Source organism: Argiope bruennichi, chromosome 9 (genome assembly GCF_947563725.1).
Source record: "Argiope bruennichi chromosome 9, qqArgBrue1.1, whole genome shotgun sequence".
NCBI classification, from domain to species: domain Eukaryota; kingdom Metazoa; phylum Arthropoda; class Arachnida; order Araneae; family Araneidae; genus Argiope; species Argiope bruennichi.
In genome coordinates, this window is record NC_079159.1 from 56364838 (window position 1) to 56383380 (window position 18543).

The 18543-nt window shown below is 24.3% G+C and overlaps 1 protein-coding gene across 2 annotated transcripts; it reads right to left on the reverse strand.

The window, feature by feature from the left end:
* Positions 1-1428: 1428 nt before the first annotated feature.
* Positions 1429-18358, reverse strand: LOC129984162 (flotillin-1-like). 2 transcript variants are annotated; one of them, XM_056093963.1, is made up of 12 exons: positions 18247-18358; positions 17484-17559; positions 14272-14362; positions 9911-10054; positions 9648-9767; positions 9194-9289; positions 8328-8447; positions 7544-7758; positions 7347-7392; positions 5060-5197; positions 3847-4011; positions 1429-1797 (listed from the first exon to the last, which is right to left on the reverse strand). In XM_056093963.1, exons 1-12 carry the CDS (start codon positions 18293-18295, stop codon positions 1768-1770), a joined length of 1290 nt encoding a protein of 429 aa, XP_055949938.1. In that variant the 5' UTR covers positions 18296-18358; the 3' UTR covers positions 1429-1767. The 2 variants fall into 2 exon arrangements, with proteins under 2 accessions (XP_055949938.1, XP_055949939.1); XM_056093964.1 differs by lacking the exon at positions 18247-18358 and adding an exon at positions 11280-11369 and having other exon boundaries at positions 1430-1797; positions 17484-17531.
* Between the last annotated feature and the right edge of the window lie 185 nt (positions 18359-18543).

The window sequence follows — 18543 nt, forward strand, 5'->3', positions numbered from 1 at the left end:
CAAAGAAATTAGCATCATCTATTGAAGCATTTATTTCTTGCAAAAATAATAATAATAGTAATAATAATTATTATTATATTTGTATCTGTAAATTTTATTTTTATAAATAAGTACAATTTTAATTATATATATTAATGAAAATAATTCTTATATATAACTTTTTTCATTAATTCTTATTAATGAAAGAAATATATCTGTGAATATTATCACATTATTATTCAAAATCCTATATCACTTCTATTTAAGAAGCAGATATTATTACTGAATAAATTGATTTTACATAAAGTACTTTGTCTTGGAACAAGATTTTAAATAATATTGTGTTTTAATTTATTATTAAATTCATATATGATTTGTCAATTTGAGTGCTACTTATAAACTTATTCAAAATCATATAGAATTGATAGAAAGAAAGAATTGAGAAATTGAAAAATAAAGGTATAAGCTAATAGAATTTCGAATATATATTACATTTTTTAATGTATGACAAATTTTAAAACATGAAATTTATTTTCAGGAAAAATACAATGTCTTGTTTATTAATAAATATTTGTTAATCAAATTGCACAAAAAAATGTAATGTCATTTCAATGCAAATATGTAATTCTTTGATTTTATTATGGCACATCTCAATTGGGTTAATATTTAAATTAATAAAATGCAAAACATTAACACTGCATTAAAATATATTTTAATTTGTACACACGAAAATACTTTTATTGGGAAATTAGATATTTTAAATATTTTCACATATTTGATGCTGCTCATAATAAAAATATATTGTATTTGTAAAATATATAGATACATATGCAATATATCTGATAATTTACAATGTGTTAAAAACACTTTCACTTTTAGAAGTATTAGAGGGAAAAAGAAAAGAAAAAAATTAGAATTTTTAATGTTCCTAAATGTTAAAAAACCTTAATTTACTTATAAATATAAGATATAGAAATGTTCACATGCTAATGAATCTTCCAAAATGAATACAAATTTTATTCTTAAAAAATTTATACATTTATGAGATTGTAACAGATATATAGAAAGATTAAAATATTAATTTAAGGCTTTCCATGCTAATGTTTTTGAGTATGTTATAATTTTCAAAAAACAAAGCATAATCTAAGAATTGAAATATATTATATCCAAAAAATTTGTACACTTACCAAACTAGGCCACTATAGTGAAAAGCATAACATGTAGATTTAATAAATATTAAAATGACTAAAAGTACATAAAAAGATGGAATGAAATTCAAAAAGCTAGATATTTTTGAATAAAAAACAACAGAACATATACAATGGATTTAAGTATGAATTTAGTGATAATTAAGAAAAAATGGAAATTATGATTCAATTTTCAAAAATATATATATGTAAACATAAAAATTTATCAAGCAATTCTGATTCATTATATTTTATGATATGCAAAAAAGTGTTAAATGAGAGTTTATTATAAATGAAGAAGCAGGTCAGATATAGAAAAAAAAATGGTTAAATGTTTTTCTACATTGTTATTTAAAAGGTAATAACTACATTTATTAATAATATAGTATCATGCACTGACATGTACTAAGATTTAGTAAATATGGTGCATACATAGGAAAACACTTTTTCAATGAAATCAAAAAGACACACAAAAAAAGTAAAAACATAACATATAAATAATTGAAGAATCATGGGGGAAAAATTCAAATTGGAATAATGTTTGATTGTACTGGACAGAAATAGCATTCTACACTCCATGTTTGCCTTACTGATGAAGTCCTTACATGGTAGCTTGAGCAATTTTCAATGACTAAATTTTGAAAAAATAAAAAATATATATTGGTAAATGCCAAATATTTGCATTTTAATTTAATTACAAATGTTCATTTAAAAAAATAATAAATTGAAACAAATCACTGCATTTTATATATGAATTAGATTTTACTTAAATTGCCGTAACTCAAGGAATCTTCAAAAAATACAATAATTTCCTGATATATTTTTGAAATTTAAAAAAAAATTAAGAAACAATTATATAAATATGGCTGTAATGATTGATTAAAATGCATTGTTATAGAAAAATATCTCTTTTTAAGATGGTAACTTAATGACCTTTAATAATTATTCGGAGAAATATATATGAAAATCAAATCACATCTATTCAAAAAGAAATATTCATTTTGCTGTAAAAATACCTAAAATAATGTTTTATATAATTTATTACTCATCAATAGAATGCATTTTTCAAACATCGACCAATGTTTTTTTAGCATAAGATGTCTGGATATAATTCTGTATATAATTTTACTCTATGTTTGATATGAAAAATGAAATCTGTTTGATATTGTCTAAGTGGTGAAGCAATTCATATAATTATTGAGAAGTAATATTAAGTAAAGCTGAAATTCACCATTATTAATGACACTATACAAAAAGATAATCTCATAACTATATAAAGATATATGTATTTTTATCATACAGTTATAGGAAGAGTTCCATGAAATCAAAACTATTTTTATTTTAAATATAGAATATTTTTACTTAGAATGTCAAATGCTGGTGTTTGTATTCTGCTTTAGATAAAAATTACTTTGTATTCAATGTATAAATATGGCTCTGTCAATTTTAAAAATTTTAATAGATGGCATTAATAATAATGCTTGCCTGCAAATCAATCAAGAAAGTTACGCTTGAACATTTTGACAACAAACCTTAAAAACAAATGTATAACATTAGGTTAATAATTTTAAAAAATAACTTAGAAAACATATCAAATTTGTGCCAAACAAACAGCATTTGCAAGAAGTGTGTTATGTTATTTAATTGCAAACTGCAGCAGAAACACACTGGCTACTGTTAGACAGTTACAAATGCAATTAGAATGGTTTCGGCAATTTAAAAATGATGGTTTCAATATGCATATCAATAAACATAGTAAACCATAAAAAAAATATAATATAATGATTTGGAAGCTTTACTAGTAGAAAATATCAATACAAGTTACAGTTGATCAATCTGAATAGAACATTGAAGGAAAAAATCCAGAATATGGGAAAAGACAAAATAAAGTTGTTTTCCAACACTACAATGCTTGCCCACATCGTGCTAGAACAATGAAAGAGACTTTAGAATCATTTTGCTGGGATATGATACCCAACTTAATGTATTTAGCAAATACAGAAACCATATTCTCATGCAGATATTAAAAATTGGCTTGATAACTAAATTGCATCTTATCAATCAATTTTTTTTCTTTGTGGAATTGTTGCCCAAAAGATGGATAAATGTATTTTCTAAGGGGAAATATTCTGAATAAGTCAATCTTTCATTTTATAACAAATATCTTTTTTTAATTAAGAAAAGGAAAGAATGATATTTATACACCCAATTCATTAAAACATACTTGGGACTATTTTGCAAAGCTTAACAAAACAGCTTTCCCCCCCCCCCCTATTGTTGTCAACTTGAGTATTTGTCCATAAATCAATATATCATTACACATTTCCAAAAAATTATATAGTTTAAATGAGTTTTCCATTTGCCTACTATTAATTTATTTATAGAATTTTTTTATATTTATATATATAAATATTAATTGTATGTCTTAAAGAATTTTTTAAAAATGCATCAAACGAAAAAAGTGCTGTAAATTTTCATATTTAATTTTAAATTAATTTTTTACTAATACTTTTGTTTAATCTTTCAATTTTATACACAAAACAAAGAAATTTAAATTATATTTTAAAAGAACATTTTTCAAATCTTACCAAAAACTATTTTACAAAAGTATATAATACTTTTTATTAGAGTGCTATCCAAATTTCAGTTTTATTAATTTAGGGTAGATAATGTAACTTACATTGGTAATATTAACACCTGTCAGCTTAGTTACAACATGAGGTACTTGTGCAATGATATCAAGAACTTCACCAGTCAATCTGCCAGCCCCAACATCATGTTTCCCATCAGATACCATCACAACACGGTTACATTGGGTCAAAGGAGCAGCTACTTCAGCAGCAATCTAAAGTATAAATAAATTAATAAATGTAAATATTCACATTAAATTTCAAGTAAAAACATGTTAAAATGATACAAATGCGTATTAAATAAAATAACAGCTAGGCGATTCTGTGAAAATGATTTTTTTAATTGAAAATATTTCTAATGTATTTCTCTAACGTATTCTGAAAAAATATTAAGATATTAAGAAAAATATTAAGATATTAAGAAAAATATTAAGATATTTCTAAGAATACTATTAAGAAAGATAATTATAAAAATGAAACTTTAATAAAATATTTATAAGCTTATCTCAACATTTTGTTTAATGTATAATAATTTATCAATATCAAAAAAACATTAAATTAGTAATTTATTCTAATTTCACAAATATAAAATTATGCATTTGTAATAAGATTTTTTTCCTTTTAAAGACATAAAGACATAAATATAACTTTTCTTTAACTATTAATATTCTAATATCTAGAGTATTCTCTTAAAAACAGCTACTTCAAAGACCATAAGAGATAATTCTTTATATATATATAACTGTTTAATCATAGTTATTTATGCAACAGGATCCTATGTAACATAAAAAATATTTTTCAGATTCACAAAGAATATTCAATGGGGAAAAATGAATAGCAGAAATTTTTTTATTAGTAAAATAGTCTATCTTAATCATAATACTTTGATTATACTGTTTCTTCCCTTTAAACAAAAATCTGAAAACAACAACAAACTCTAAAAAAATTAATAATTCTATGAGTCAGTTATATTACAAAAAATGTATAATAAATAAGAATTCATTCTTTTAAAAATGAAAAATATTAGTTTTATATATACATTAAACAAAAAAAAAATTTAATATCGCCTACTACCTATCTATTTACAAGCACAGTAAGAATCTGGTTACATTCTATCATATTAAATTATGTCCACAACAAAAATTTTTTAGAAAAATCTGGACACTTAGACAAAATTTAAAAATAATATAGAATTTAAATTACACAATCACATACTCAGATCCAAAGTATTGACAAATACTTGATGATATTTCAAATATATACCTTTGGTAAAGTATCAAGAACCATGTCCACCATTGCAGCTTCTCTATATTCCTTAAAAGCATCTGCTTTTTTGGCCATTTGCTCTGCTTCGGCCTTTGCTTTTGCTTCTACAGCAAATGCTTCTGCTTCACCTCTTAGCTATAAAAATACAGCTTTATTATATATATATATATATATATATATATATATATATATATATATATATGAAAAAACAAGGATTCATAAATCTATAGTTAAGCTGATAATATATTAATTAAAAGATCAATTGAAGCATTAGATATTTATTAATAATCAAATATAATCAAATCAGTATAAATAGTTATTTTAGCTCAAATATTTTTAATAACTGAAAATATATGATGGTCGATCAAGAGGTTTCACCTATTTTTTAATCCAGTATTACCCAACTTATTTTAAAACAGATTCAAATATATATTTTTGCTCTATGTTGAAAACACCAAAAATAACTTTAAGTCAAAATTAAATTCTGAAAAAATTGTTTTTTTTTTAATTATTAAAACATCAGTAAAACAGTATTTCAAAAGCCTTTTTTTTATTAATAGATAGTTAAGTATTAAAAAATAAAACTTAATTTCAAACTCTTCAAAAATAATTCAAAACAATATACAAATAATTTCAGCATAATGGCATTTTAATTTCAAAATTTCATTAATGGATTGCACAGAACAATCAAAAAGGTTTAGAAATTTGGAAAAATATTGATTTTTAGGCAATACCCCCCCCCTTCCTCCAAAACAAATTAATGAAATATGTTTGGATTAGATAGAGGAGTGAAATATAGATGCCTTATAAATATTAATGGAGGTTTAATAATTGCCTTGCAAGTACTACACAGCATTAAATATTAATGCTGAGTTTAAATGGATTAATACAAAGCCAAATATTCCTCAATTTCTATATTCTGTTAACAAAGCAGTAAAACATTCAAAAGTTTAATACATAAATACAGCATTTTTATAATAACATAGATTAATCATTCTATATCTATACTTTTTCTAATCATTGCCACCAGGCAAATAAAGCTGTACATTTATATTCTTATTTTAATTATAAATGAAACAAAAAAAATTGATTACATGCATTGCACTGAAATGATGAATAAAGTGAACTACAAAAGGTCAAAAACTTACTACAGAAAGTAAGATAATACAGTAATTGTTTCTTATGGCATTTGTCATATACAAGCAAGCTGAAGAAGTCAGAGATTTTAAGCCAAGAATTTGGAAACTCTTGTTTTCAGTAGCGCCATCTAAAGCCAAGAGTATGACTTAGCTACTCATGCGTTGCAACCCCCTTTACTGGGCAGACTTTATTCATACATTATATTCACTCATCCACAGATCATAAATCAAACATGAATCAAAACATCTCTGATTCAGTACCCATAGTGGTATTGCCTCGACTTGGAGGACTTTGTGGCCTCAACAGGCTAATTCGTGCACCAGCCACCACAAACACAGGGAGTCTTCGGCCTGTGGGTTCGAACTCACAACCCAAGGGATGCAAATCCAACGCCCTACCAACCAGGCTATCCTGGCCCTAGGGTAATACTGCTTGAATGAACTTAAAAGCAATAAAATAAAAATTTAAAAATTCTACCAGAACTTACAAATAAGTGATAAAAGCAGAAATATAATATCAAAAATTCTCTATATAAATCTCATCATAAATGTCACCAAAATATAGATTATAGACAAGGTTTTTAATTATTGTTATACAAATCAACTATCACTTCACTTATTTTCAAATGTAGGTGAGGAAAAAAACATAAGGTAATCTGATCAATAAAATTAATGATTACTTCTCACATTTTTATTATATTCGTTTATTTTAACTTAAATGTTAAAAATAATTTGAAAAATATTTTTAACAGTAAAATTTCATATTCAATCTTGGCCCTATTCAATTAGTGAGATGAATTTCTTTCCCAGCTATAGAAATACTGAGAAGTTAAGAATATAAATTTAACACACTTCACTTAAACTTCAGCACATCAACCAGACAAAAAAAAAATTCAATTTAATAATACTGAATTACAGGATCGGATCATTGATAGATAAGTTACATAAGTGTTTTATGTAATGCTATATGCATTTTCATAAAAATAATTCAGAAATCTCAAAACATATGGCACATGGTAAAAGATGCAAACAGCCACTGACAATTTCAAATATCTTAGAAATATATCAAATACTTAGAAATATCTTAGAAATGAACAAAATATTGTGATCAGGTTACATTAATTTTTACGGTTTTAAAGACTTACTCTGATAGCCTCAGCTTCTGCTTCTGCTTCCATTATAACTCGATTTCTGATTGCAAGAAGGGAAAAAAGATTAGACATTGTTTAAACAAAAAAATAATAAATACTGCTTATGAAGAAAAATTTTAATTTGAAATATTTTTTTAAAAATTAAGGATTGTTAGATGAAGAGTAAGCATTTTATTCATGCTTATGCAAACCTATTAGCTTCAGCAAGTTTTTCTAAGCGATATTTTTCAGCTTCAGCTGGTCTTCGAACAGTTGCTTCAAGTTCTTTTTCTTTCCGTAAAATTTCCTGTTCTTGAACCTGAATTTCTTGTGCTCTTTCAATGACTTTTACCTGCATTTGTTCTTCTTTGATCTTTTGGCGGGTTTTAGCAGCTTGAAGATTGAAAGCCAAATCAGATTCAGCTTTCTTAAAAAAAAAAAAAAAAAAATTAATTGATAATTGGCATAATATAACAAAATTTCAAACTATAATTCATCTTTAAAAATTAAAAAAAAAATTAAAAGAACCAATACGCCATTTGGTTCTTTTTTAAAAAACACACAAAACAAATTAAAAATAATTATAATGCAATAAAATATGAAATAAATATATAAAAAATAATTATAAAATATTATCAAGATTCTGAAAATTCGAAACAAATACAAGATATAGTAAACATACTAATTAATCATTCAAAATTTTGTCTACATATGGAAATTTTGAGACAGGAGCTTTAAATTTACTTATCCATGATATCCAAAATTTATTTGGTTTTGAATTTAATAATTTTCAAATATTAAAATCAATTAAATAATTTTAGAATAGCTATCTTATTAAAAGAACCAATAAAAAGTAAGCATATGTCTTATTTAGAAAGTATTTCAAAGAATACATGAGGCAGTAAAAATATTTTAATTTGATGTAGTAATATGTGAAATATTTCAATCATTAAAATTTAATCCTATGTTAACACATTACTGAATAATTATATTTACTTTAGTGTTAACTTCCATATCATATGCAGCTTTCTTCAGTTCAAAATCTCTTTGTGCTTTAGCAATTTCTGTATCATTCACATATCTTGCAGCCATTCGTTCCTCTTCTGCTAATGCTTCCTGGAATCAAATGTAAAATAAGAATGATTGCACAACTAATAGACAACATTCAAATAAAAAAAAAACAACAGTTTTTTTTTTTTTTTTTTTTTACATATTTAAATAATCAATACTCTTAGAACCATTCATTTCTTCAGTCACTGTTATAGAATGGAGAATTGATTTCATATTTTAGTTAAACAAAAAAAAAAAAAAAATTATGATGAATATATTTAATCAACTGTATTTCTCTATAATGCATGCTGTTCTGAATGTCTTAAAAGATAACCAAGTGGCTCTTTAATTTAGTTTACAATTTACACAGTGAAGTTACTAATAATAACCTAAGTGAATAATTTTTAACTAAATGGAAATGTAAAAAACTGATAAGATAAAACAAATAGACTCATGTTTGAGTTTTACTTTTGTAATATTAACTCAAATTAAACAGGTTAATGGTGTTATATAAAGATTGAATGCTAATAACACATCAAAATATATAAAAGCAATTTTATCATTATGTATATATTTTAATAAATCACAAAAATTAAATCAAAAGTTGCATAAATTGTATTTACAATAGAATTTGAAAATAAATTTTCTTTCATAAAAAATAAATTATTAAGATATTTACTTTTTACTTTAATACTTCAAATTACCAAATAACAAAAACTCAAAATATCAGATTAAGCTTTAAACTGAGGAAAAAAGATTTTATACACACACAATCACAAAAAACATCTATTACAAGTTCATATATTAAATACTTTTATTTGCGAGTCTCTTCTTGCTTCAGCTTCTCCAATACGAGCATCTCTTTTCACTTGGGCTGTTCTAGCCATACCAAGAGATTTCAAATACCCCTAAAAAATCATATGGAATTTGTTCAAGGGAAAGAGAAATTATTAAAACAATATGATATGATGAAAAAAATTTGTTATAAATATTTTCCAAACTTTAGTTGTAATTCTTTATAAAAATTAATACCACATAAATACAAGCAAATTAACATTTTTTTTTAAAATTTAATTAGATTATAAAAAATTTCATACAAACAGAAATTAACATTTTCAATAATTTCGACAAAAATAAATTATTTGAAAGTTATTATTTATTAAGAGATTTCATTTAAAAATGTTAATATAAATATTTTTTACATCATCAATTTCAAAACACATCTATTCACAGCAGAAATTCATACAGAATATGAAAGATCTGTACCTGATCATCATTGATATCTTTAATAGTATAAGAAACTACAGTGATACCCATATTAATTAAATCAGAAGAAGCAACTTCAAAAACTTGCTTGGAAAATTTCTTTCTGTCTTTATAAATTTCCTAAAATTGAATTGTTTCAATATAAATAAATTATGATTTTTTTTCATTTAAATTTACAGTTATAAATCTATAACAGAAAAAGTAAAGGAATTTATAAGAAAAAAGTAGTCAGATAATTGTAAATAACAAATGCAATGAATTACCTCTACAGACATAGTACACATAATGGCTCTTTGATGGCCTTCTAAAGTTTCCTTTGCAATATTCATGATCTGCTTAGTAGTTTTTCCTAAGAATTGTTCACAAGCAGATCTCAACATTTCCATATTCTGCCCTTGTATTTTAACCTGAAAAAAGTTTTTTTTTTTTTTAATTCGGTCATAAAATATAATTATCTTCATTATAATAAATTATAAAAGTATCTTAAAATTAAAGTTATAGATTTTATAAAAACTTAAAGTTTATAGAAATGAAATAAAACTGCTTTAAATAAACAGTAATGTACTGGTGTAAAAATATATGAATAAAATAATTATATAAAATTTAGCATGATATGTATGTTTATTTCAGCATCACTTTCAAACAGCAGGAATTGATTTTGATGAAAATTAGCATACACTAATTTAATTGGCCCATTAAAAAATTTGCAGTTGTAGATCAACCCTAGACTATATGGATCAACTCTAAACTTTTGTTATCAGATAGAAATAAATTATTTAAATATATTTTTAAAAAAGTGGTTCAATTAACATGAAATTTGATATACATGTTTCAAATCAATAAAATAAAAATAGGCTGAAGTTAAATCTTCTCTATTCAAACTTCAGGATAATTATTCCCTTCTTTCTGAGTAGGATGGGGATGAGTCATTTAAATGCTTATCACAAAAGGGCCAAATGGCATGAAATTTGATTTGCATGCAAATTAAAAGTATGACAGCATTAAATCTTCTGTAATTAACTCTTCAAGATAATTACTTAGTATAGAGATGTTAATTCAATATAGCTGAAGTAATTTTTTAATCAAATTAAAAATATTTATCACTGGTCAAAAATCAGTAATGAAATTATAAATGAGCTTAAACACTCTCCTACCTTTAGTGCTATTATTATGTTAAAGTTGGATGGAGATAAGTAATTGAAAGAGATAAAATCCAATATTATATAATCATATATAAGTATATGCAGTATATATATAATCAAATGAAACAAAATTAATTTACTTTTAATATAAGAATTATTTTATTGAAGTAATACTTTATAAATAAAATCGTATTAAGACTGTTATCATTGTAATTATCCTTCATTTTCTGTCTCTGCAAAAAAAATTTCATAAGATCAACATGTGTCATGCATTCTGCAAAATATTAAATAATCAGAAAATTGAATTTCTATACATATTTTTATTTCTATACATTTATGAATTCTTAAAAAGTAAGAATGTTTATATAGGAATTCCACATTTAAAAAACAAATAATCATAAGAAAAGATATATTTTCCCAGAATATTAGCTTAAAAGAATAAAGAAAATAAAAGGAAAAAAATAAAATAAATAAATAAAAACTTACTTACATATAATCTCTATCAGGATCAAATAATGTTCAAAATAATAGATAAAAATCATGATGTAATTTGTAACTGAAGTGACAACTTAAAGAAAATCTAAAAAAATAATACAAAATCAAATGAAAATAAACGAAAAAATCATTAATGGCTGAAGAAAATTAGGAATTTAATATTTACTTATTAACAAGTCTTATTGGTAGTCACAAAAATATTTCAATTTAAACTTATTAGTCACAAAAATATTTATGTGCGGTTTGTTTAAAAATAATAAAACATATTTTAAATTTTATTGAATATCATACTAAAATATATCATCAAAAATTTCGATATTAAACAAATCAATCACTTATTGTTCAAAAATTCAAAAGAGATATTGTATGTCCTTCAGGAGAACTCCTCCTGTCAAATGTCTTTGTTTATAGCTGTCATTATAGAAACAGGTTTTTATAAGGAAAATCCATTTCGAATAGGAGAAATCAGATGGAAGTCTGGGGAATATTTTTTTTCTAGGCATAGATATTAAAAAAAAAAAAAAAAAAGGCCTTTGAGTTGATCAATATATGGAATTGAAAAATACAAAAATTCATCTCAAGAACATATTTTTAAAACATTAAACATTTGAAAGTAAAATAAATTATACTCAACTGTTTGCATTGAAAAAAATTAAACTAATTACTAATTTTGAATTCTTTTTATTTGGAAATTCCACAGAAGATTTACGTTAAAATAAGTTCTTGCGGGAAACTTTAAATTTCACTATGTTTAAAGGAAATATATTTTATGAATTCAGTAGTTTATTTTCATCGAAATGATTGATTTATTTCCATTAAAACTATAATTTAGTTATCTCTGTTCACAATCATTGTCAAGATTTAAAAAAAAAAAAAAATGAAGGGAAAAACCCTACTGATTAACCTTTTGCTTTTAATGCTAAGTAATAATTACAAGAAATTGAACTTATATATTTAAAAGAAGAAAAAAAATTTCTTTGGAATTAAAAATAGCAACATTACTATACAATACGAAAACATTTAGAGGTTAGTATGATTTCATTTCTTTTCTGGAATTCAATTATTAACAAGTAGTTCTATTAAATATTTACTGCCAAATATTACACAATATTATAATGATATGAAGAAGATTTCATCACACTAGAGGAAGTGCATTACACTTTCTTCTTCTAATGAAATAAAGAAGAAAAGAAAGGAAGAAACTGTTCACGCTTATTTCCTAGTTTTCATGTTGTTTGAACTACTTTACTTCTCCGATGTGATTCCAAGAATATAAAAATTTACTCATGTTAGAAGAATTTAAATATTTATCAATATTTCTTCTAGATGCTCTGAATATGATAATGATCAGGCTGATGGGCATTGTCAAATGACAGTGAATGGGTTTTGAACAAAAATGAGAAGAAGTTGAAAGACATTGGGGGTGAAGAATTTTCAACTCCAAAGTAATAGAATGAACACAGAAGTATAGGGATCCTTTACTGCTAAATTGCTAATGATTACTGATATTCATTGAAAAGAAAAGCTATTTTTTACCCTACTATTTGAAAAGACGGTTCATGAGAAAATGTTTTCTTTGAAATAATTAGGGGATGGGGGGGGGGGAGTTAAGCAGGTAAAAATGAATATATGGTCATCTGAAATATCTGAAATACTACCTTAAAACAATTACACCTTTTTTCATAGAGATCAAGCAATGAACAAATAATTTTTTATAGACTTTATTTTGGGTTATAGTTTATGCCCCGGACCTTTAACAAATGCCTGAGTAAACACTTGAATTATTTCAAAATTGTAAATATTTTTACTCATAACTTTGCAAAGTTAATTATGTTTTAGAAAGCTTGTGCATATTAAAAATAGGTTACAAATCAAATTTAGATTTTTAAAATCTAAAAATTGATGGCATGATAATTATTAATTTTGTGTTTTGGAATATATATATATATATATATATATATATATATATATATATATATTTAGGGAAAATAAATAAATATAAATTTCAAAAAAGTTTCAAGCATATTCAATAATGAATATTTTATTTTATATTAGAATATAAACAAGCTTTTATAAAAATTATGAAATAACTATGATTAATTATACTATCAATTTTACACCAAATTAGACAGATTACCTTGTATTTGCTCCTGAGAATTTCATGTTCATTATTTGCATAGATTTAAAATAAATGAATTGAGACATCAATTTTTGCAATTTTGTCCTACTTTAGATTTCTCAATTTTTCCCCCCTCCCTCCTTACTGCGTAATTGTTAGACATACAAATAATTATTCAGTGTCTCCATTTGATTTGTGTTATTCTTTACATATATATGGCAGGGATACCCGATACTTTCAAGATTCCAAGTATTCAATTAATTTTAGCTTAATAAATTAAATTTTGAGTTAGTTTTCAAAAATTAAATGCCATGTATTGCCAATTTGGCACAAAACATGCTAATGTAAGAAACTTGAATAAACTTTCACTGACGCTAATTGAACTCTTCCTACAGTAACCTATTTCTTAGCAATCGAATAAACAAAGCCATTTAGTGTGAAGTGTTTTCCTGGTAGACACATAAGATATGACTCATACAAGCAATCATATTATTTCTTCAAAATAAACATTTATCTGCAAAGCAAATGAAAATAAAATAGAATGCTGATATTTAACTACCAGAAAAAAATACTTCTTCAAATTCAAAATTACAGAACAAATGAAATAGCTGCATTATAAAACAAAAAGAAAACTATGCTGACTTTTATCTTCCTTCTATTACTTAGTACTTAAATTATATTGCTTAAAATACTAAGAAATCAATTGTCAAATATAATGCTATCATATCAATAATTAAATCTTCATCCTCTCATTCATTTTCCAACTTACTTTTTAAACTTATTTTTATTTCTATAAAGTCTATGAAATAGATTAGATAAAAAAGATTGTTATCTAAGCCAATAATATTTAAATATTTTAATACTGTACCTGAGCTATGCCAGTCACAGATATAGGTACTCCTTGCTGGGTATAAACTTTTGGACTTTCGATAGTTAAAGTCATAGTATTTAGAGTTAATCTAAAACATTAAAAAAATATATATATATAAATATGAAAAGATATTTATGTACATTTTTTTCATTACTTTTCAATACATTAATATATTTTCAAGGGGAAAATGGTTTTGCTTTTACCCATATAAATGCCATTAGCTTTTTATTCAGAAGGTTTTTGTATAACATCTACTAGTTATCTATGTAAAAAATTCATTCCAAAATATTATCTGTTCAGTGATTATGAATTAAGAGTCACCAGATGAAACTATGCATTACCTCACAAAAATGAGTGAATAATCGCAAGCATCATCTCAAGTTTCTCTAATTATGCTGAGCCAACATTGGATATCTTAGCTTCCCATTTTCCTTATTCCAGCAATTATTATTTTGAACAGGTTCCACAAGAAAAATTATTTGTATTCATTCATCAAAATGCCAAATTTAGAACTTTGGTTTATTTAAGTAAACGGTTTCTTTTAACTAACTTGCATTTAAATTATAGAGATTTTAAGACTATTTGCTTTAACACAGTTACTTAGTCCAGCTTAGCTCGCATATAAAATATGACAGTGACATAGAAATCTTGTCAGAAAATGACTATTGAAAATAAATTCCACATCCTTCAGATATTATGATCCTAAATAGAATATTTGGATAAAAAATGGTTGATTCCTTCATAATTTGTAATGCATATTTATTATCAAACATGCCTGCAATGTTTTCTTAACTGTAAATGTAAGTTATCATGAAATCATCTATTACGCTGGCAGTTAATCAATTCTAGACCTAAATATTACTGCACATTTTTTTTAAAAAATATTTCCTCCTTCATTTTTTGGCTAGAGATGTTAGGAATGTTTTAGTTCAGGAGAGTTGACCTTCGTACATGTAAAAAATTAAATATTTAATATTAAACATTATTAAAAGTTGCATTTTTTTTAGTGGGGAAAAACCATTTATTTTGCAAAATAATTTTTAAAAATTGTATTATTAATATTATATTAGCATCAAAACTTATAATAACTCAATCAAAAAAATATGGGCTTTCTTTTCATTTTTTTAAGGAAAGCATAGTTTTTCCTGAAATTAAGGAACAAATCTCATTAGAAATTAAAATGTGTGCACAAAAAATGAATTGGCAAGGAGTGAAGATCTTTTAAGGAAATTGTTTTAAATACAATAATATTTTATTTAAAATCTTTAAAACCTTCACATAATGTCTTTAATGGATGAAAGAAGATTTTAAGATTTACAGAAGATGTTTTAGATAAATCTAAGCCATGATCATTGTTGAAATCCTGCACGGGAATAGCTGCAGATTATTGAAAGAAAAAGTTGGAAATGAGTTCATGTATTTATGCATTTAACATAGGAAACCCCAAGGAAGAAAAAAAAGTCTAGTCAGCATTGTAATGGGGTTCTCTTTGTCAACTAACTGGGGTAGAAGCTTTATCTCAAACAGCGAAATTACAATAATCAGATTTTAAGAAACAAGGAAAAAAACTAAAATGTTACACGATTCTGAGTTAGAGTAAATGCATTTTTATCTTTAAATTAAAAGACCATATAAATAAAGAGTAATATTTGATAACTTTGACAAGTTCCAAATCTTTTGCTCGATTATTTTAAATAATACAATGTGGTAGAGATCAAACACAGTCATAATTAATAGGTAATATTTATAAAGCCAATAAAACTGAAACTTAGTAATCTAAAAGAAGTAAGAATATTTTCACAAATATATATATTTTAAATTCTTGAATGAAATATGAATCCTCTATCTTCTAGAATACATAAAGAAACTAAATAATGATAATATTTTATGTGGCTATCTGCATATGCAGTAGTTAAAAACAGAATATCATACTAATATCCTCTAGATAACAATTAAGGCACTTATTAAGATCAAATTAATAAAACTATGTGAGAATTCATTTTAACTAATGCAATATATAAAATATAAGTTATATCGTAATTCGAAGGAAGCCTGGATATTCAGATTATAGACCAATTTTTTATCAATAAATATTATTAAGAAAACATTATTCAAGAATCAGAAAACATTATTCAATTAATCTTTACATTGTTGCCATTTAAAACTTTGAATATGAATCAATATTTAAAAATATCATGCTATTAATAGAAACAAATTAAAAGATTTAAGCCCATGCAACCCTGTCTATCATAGTTAAAGAATCAATGCATCTAAAACTTAGTAAAGTTATGGGTAGAAGATTAAGAGACTGCTAAAGTTCATGTTCCATAAAATAAAAGGGAAATTTAATGAGATAAATTAATGAATGTTAGAATAAAAAAATAATGCTTATGTTATAATAAGATGAAAAATTGGACTCCAATTTTATTTTAAACTAAAAGCAATGGAATGTCAAAAACTAACTTAAACAAGGGTAAATTGTTATCTTATATTTCAAGAAATAATTTGATATACATAATCGATGACAAACAGAAGGAAGAGTTTAGGATTTCAATAAATCTTTCAATCAATTCCTTATGTTATTATTTCTAGTAAAAAAAAAAAAAAAAATCTTGAAATCCTGCGATTTTAATTTCATTATTTTTATAACATTTTAACAACATGGGCAGGAAAATACAGATGCAAACTAAAACAAATTTTTTCTTGCCGTTTTAAAAGTAGAGCAACAGATAAATCAACAAATTAATAAATTCACTATATTTTCTCGGAACGTCTAAAACAAAATGTGAAGAGAGAAGTATAAATTCATCAAATTTAATTTAAGAAAATAAACACCTGTTCCTATAAAATATTTTATTATATATGTATGACATCATATTAGAATTTTAAAATTTAACTGTACTTAAAACATGAATATTGATATTTTAAAATAAATAATATGTTAAATATATTCTTTTCTATTATTTCAGAAAAATGAAAGTGATTTTTTAATTATTTTTTTTATTTTATTAGGTATGAATAACTTATCTTTGTGTATCATTATGATCCATAATATAAATAATTATTTATTACTGACACTAAATGAATAGATTTATATTAACTACCGGGGAATCCCATTTCAAACATGAATAAAGAATAATGAGTACTTAACTTCAATCTATAAATTCTTAAGAATTAAAACTGATCAACTTTCTTTAATAACAACTTACTTTTGTGCTCGTTGAATAAGGGGCCAGACAAAAACTCGACCGCCAGGAACGATTGTGGGAGTGGCAAGGCAGCATCCTAAATAAATAATTAAGTAAATATTCTTTTTTTTTCTTTTCAAAATTCTAACATTGAAATGGTTGAATCACACTGACCAAAGATACTGTCAGTTTTAAATTCTTACTACATCCCCGATAATCTTTCAGAGATAAATTTAATTTACCATTATTCTTAAGAAGTTCAGATAAAAAACGGACACTGAAATCATCAATTAAGAATTCATAATGAATTCGAAACCTTTTTTCATAATACAAATAAATGCTAAAAAATTAACCAAAAGGTATCTGACAATTAGGTAGTCAAGGACAGCATTAAGAAATGAAATTGTTTCAAAAGAATTCATAGTATTCATTTTTGATTATAAAATTTACTAAAAATGGAGTTTATTTTAATCATGAACTTCAATATTTATAGAACATGATGAATTGATAGTTTAAAAAACGTGAGCATATAAAGAATCTGTCAAAAAATAGTATTTGAAACATGTTTCAACTAAATGATATGAATCAAGGTAATAAGTCTTGATAAATAAATGCAGAGTAGTATATGTGCTTTTCAGATCATTTAAATCAACATAATATTTTGATAATTTTGAAAGCACTGCATAGTTAATGAAATTTCATTTACAATTAAAAGATTACTACAAAACGAAAAAACGATCATTTCATTCACTTAAAAAACAAACTACCACAACAGAAAATTTACCCGAAACAACTAACGCTTCGTTTGGACCACAAGTCACAAATCCTGGCATATTTTCGTTGCTCGGTAGTTTCAATTTTCAGTATCCAAAAACAAAACTTTGCGGCCTCCAAGCCTACACGGATACAGTGATATACATAGTCAATAAATTTTAATATTGAAATTTAAATTCTGCAATTAGAAAAAAAAATATGCAGAGAAAAAGTGTAAATAACAAATTTAATGGCATTAAATACACAAAAGAGTTTTTAGGAATAGTTTATCCTTGTCTGCTTTGTTTCTATCGTTTAGCAAAAAAAT

Bases quoted from the DNA above. Each gene is read 5' to 3' on its own strand.
- LOC129984162 (XM_056093963.1), bottom strand. From the start codon at position 18,295: ATGCCAGGATTTGTGACTTGTGGTCCAAACGAAGCGTTAGTTGTTTCG. The intron at 14,363-17,483 runs GTAAGTTGTTAT...TTAATGTTTTAG, and splicing joins CTTATTCAACGAGCACAAAA to ATTAACTCTAAATACTATGA. The intron at 9,290-9,647 runs GTACAGATCTTT...ATGATTTTTTAG, and splicing joins AAGATATCAATGATGATCAG to GGGTATTTGAAATCTCTTGG.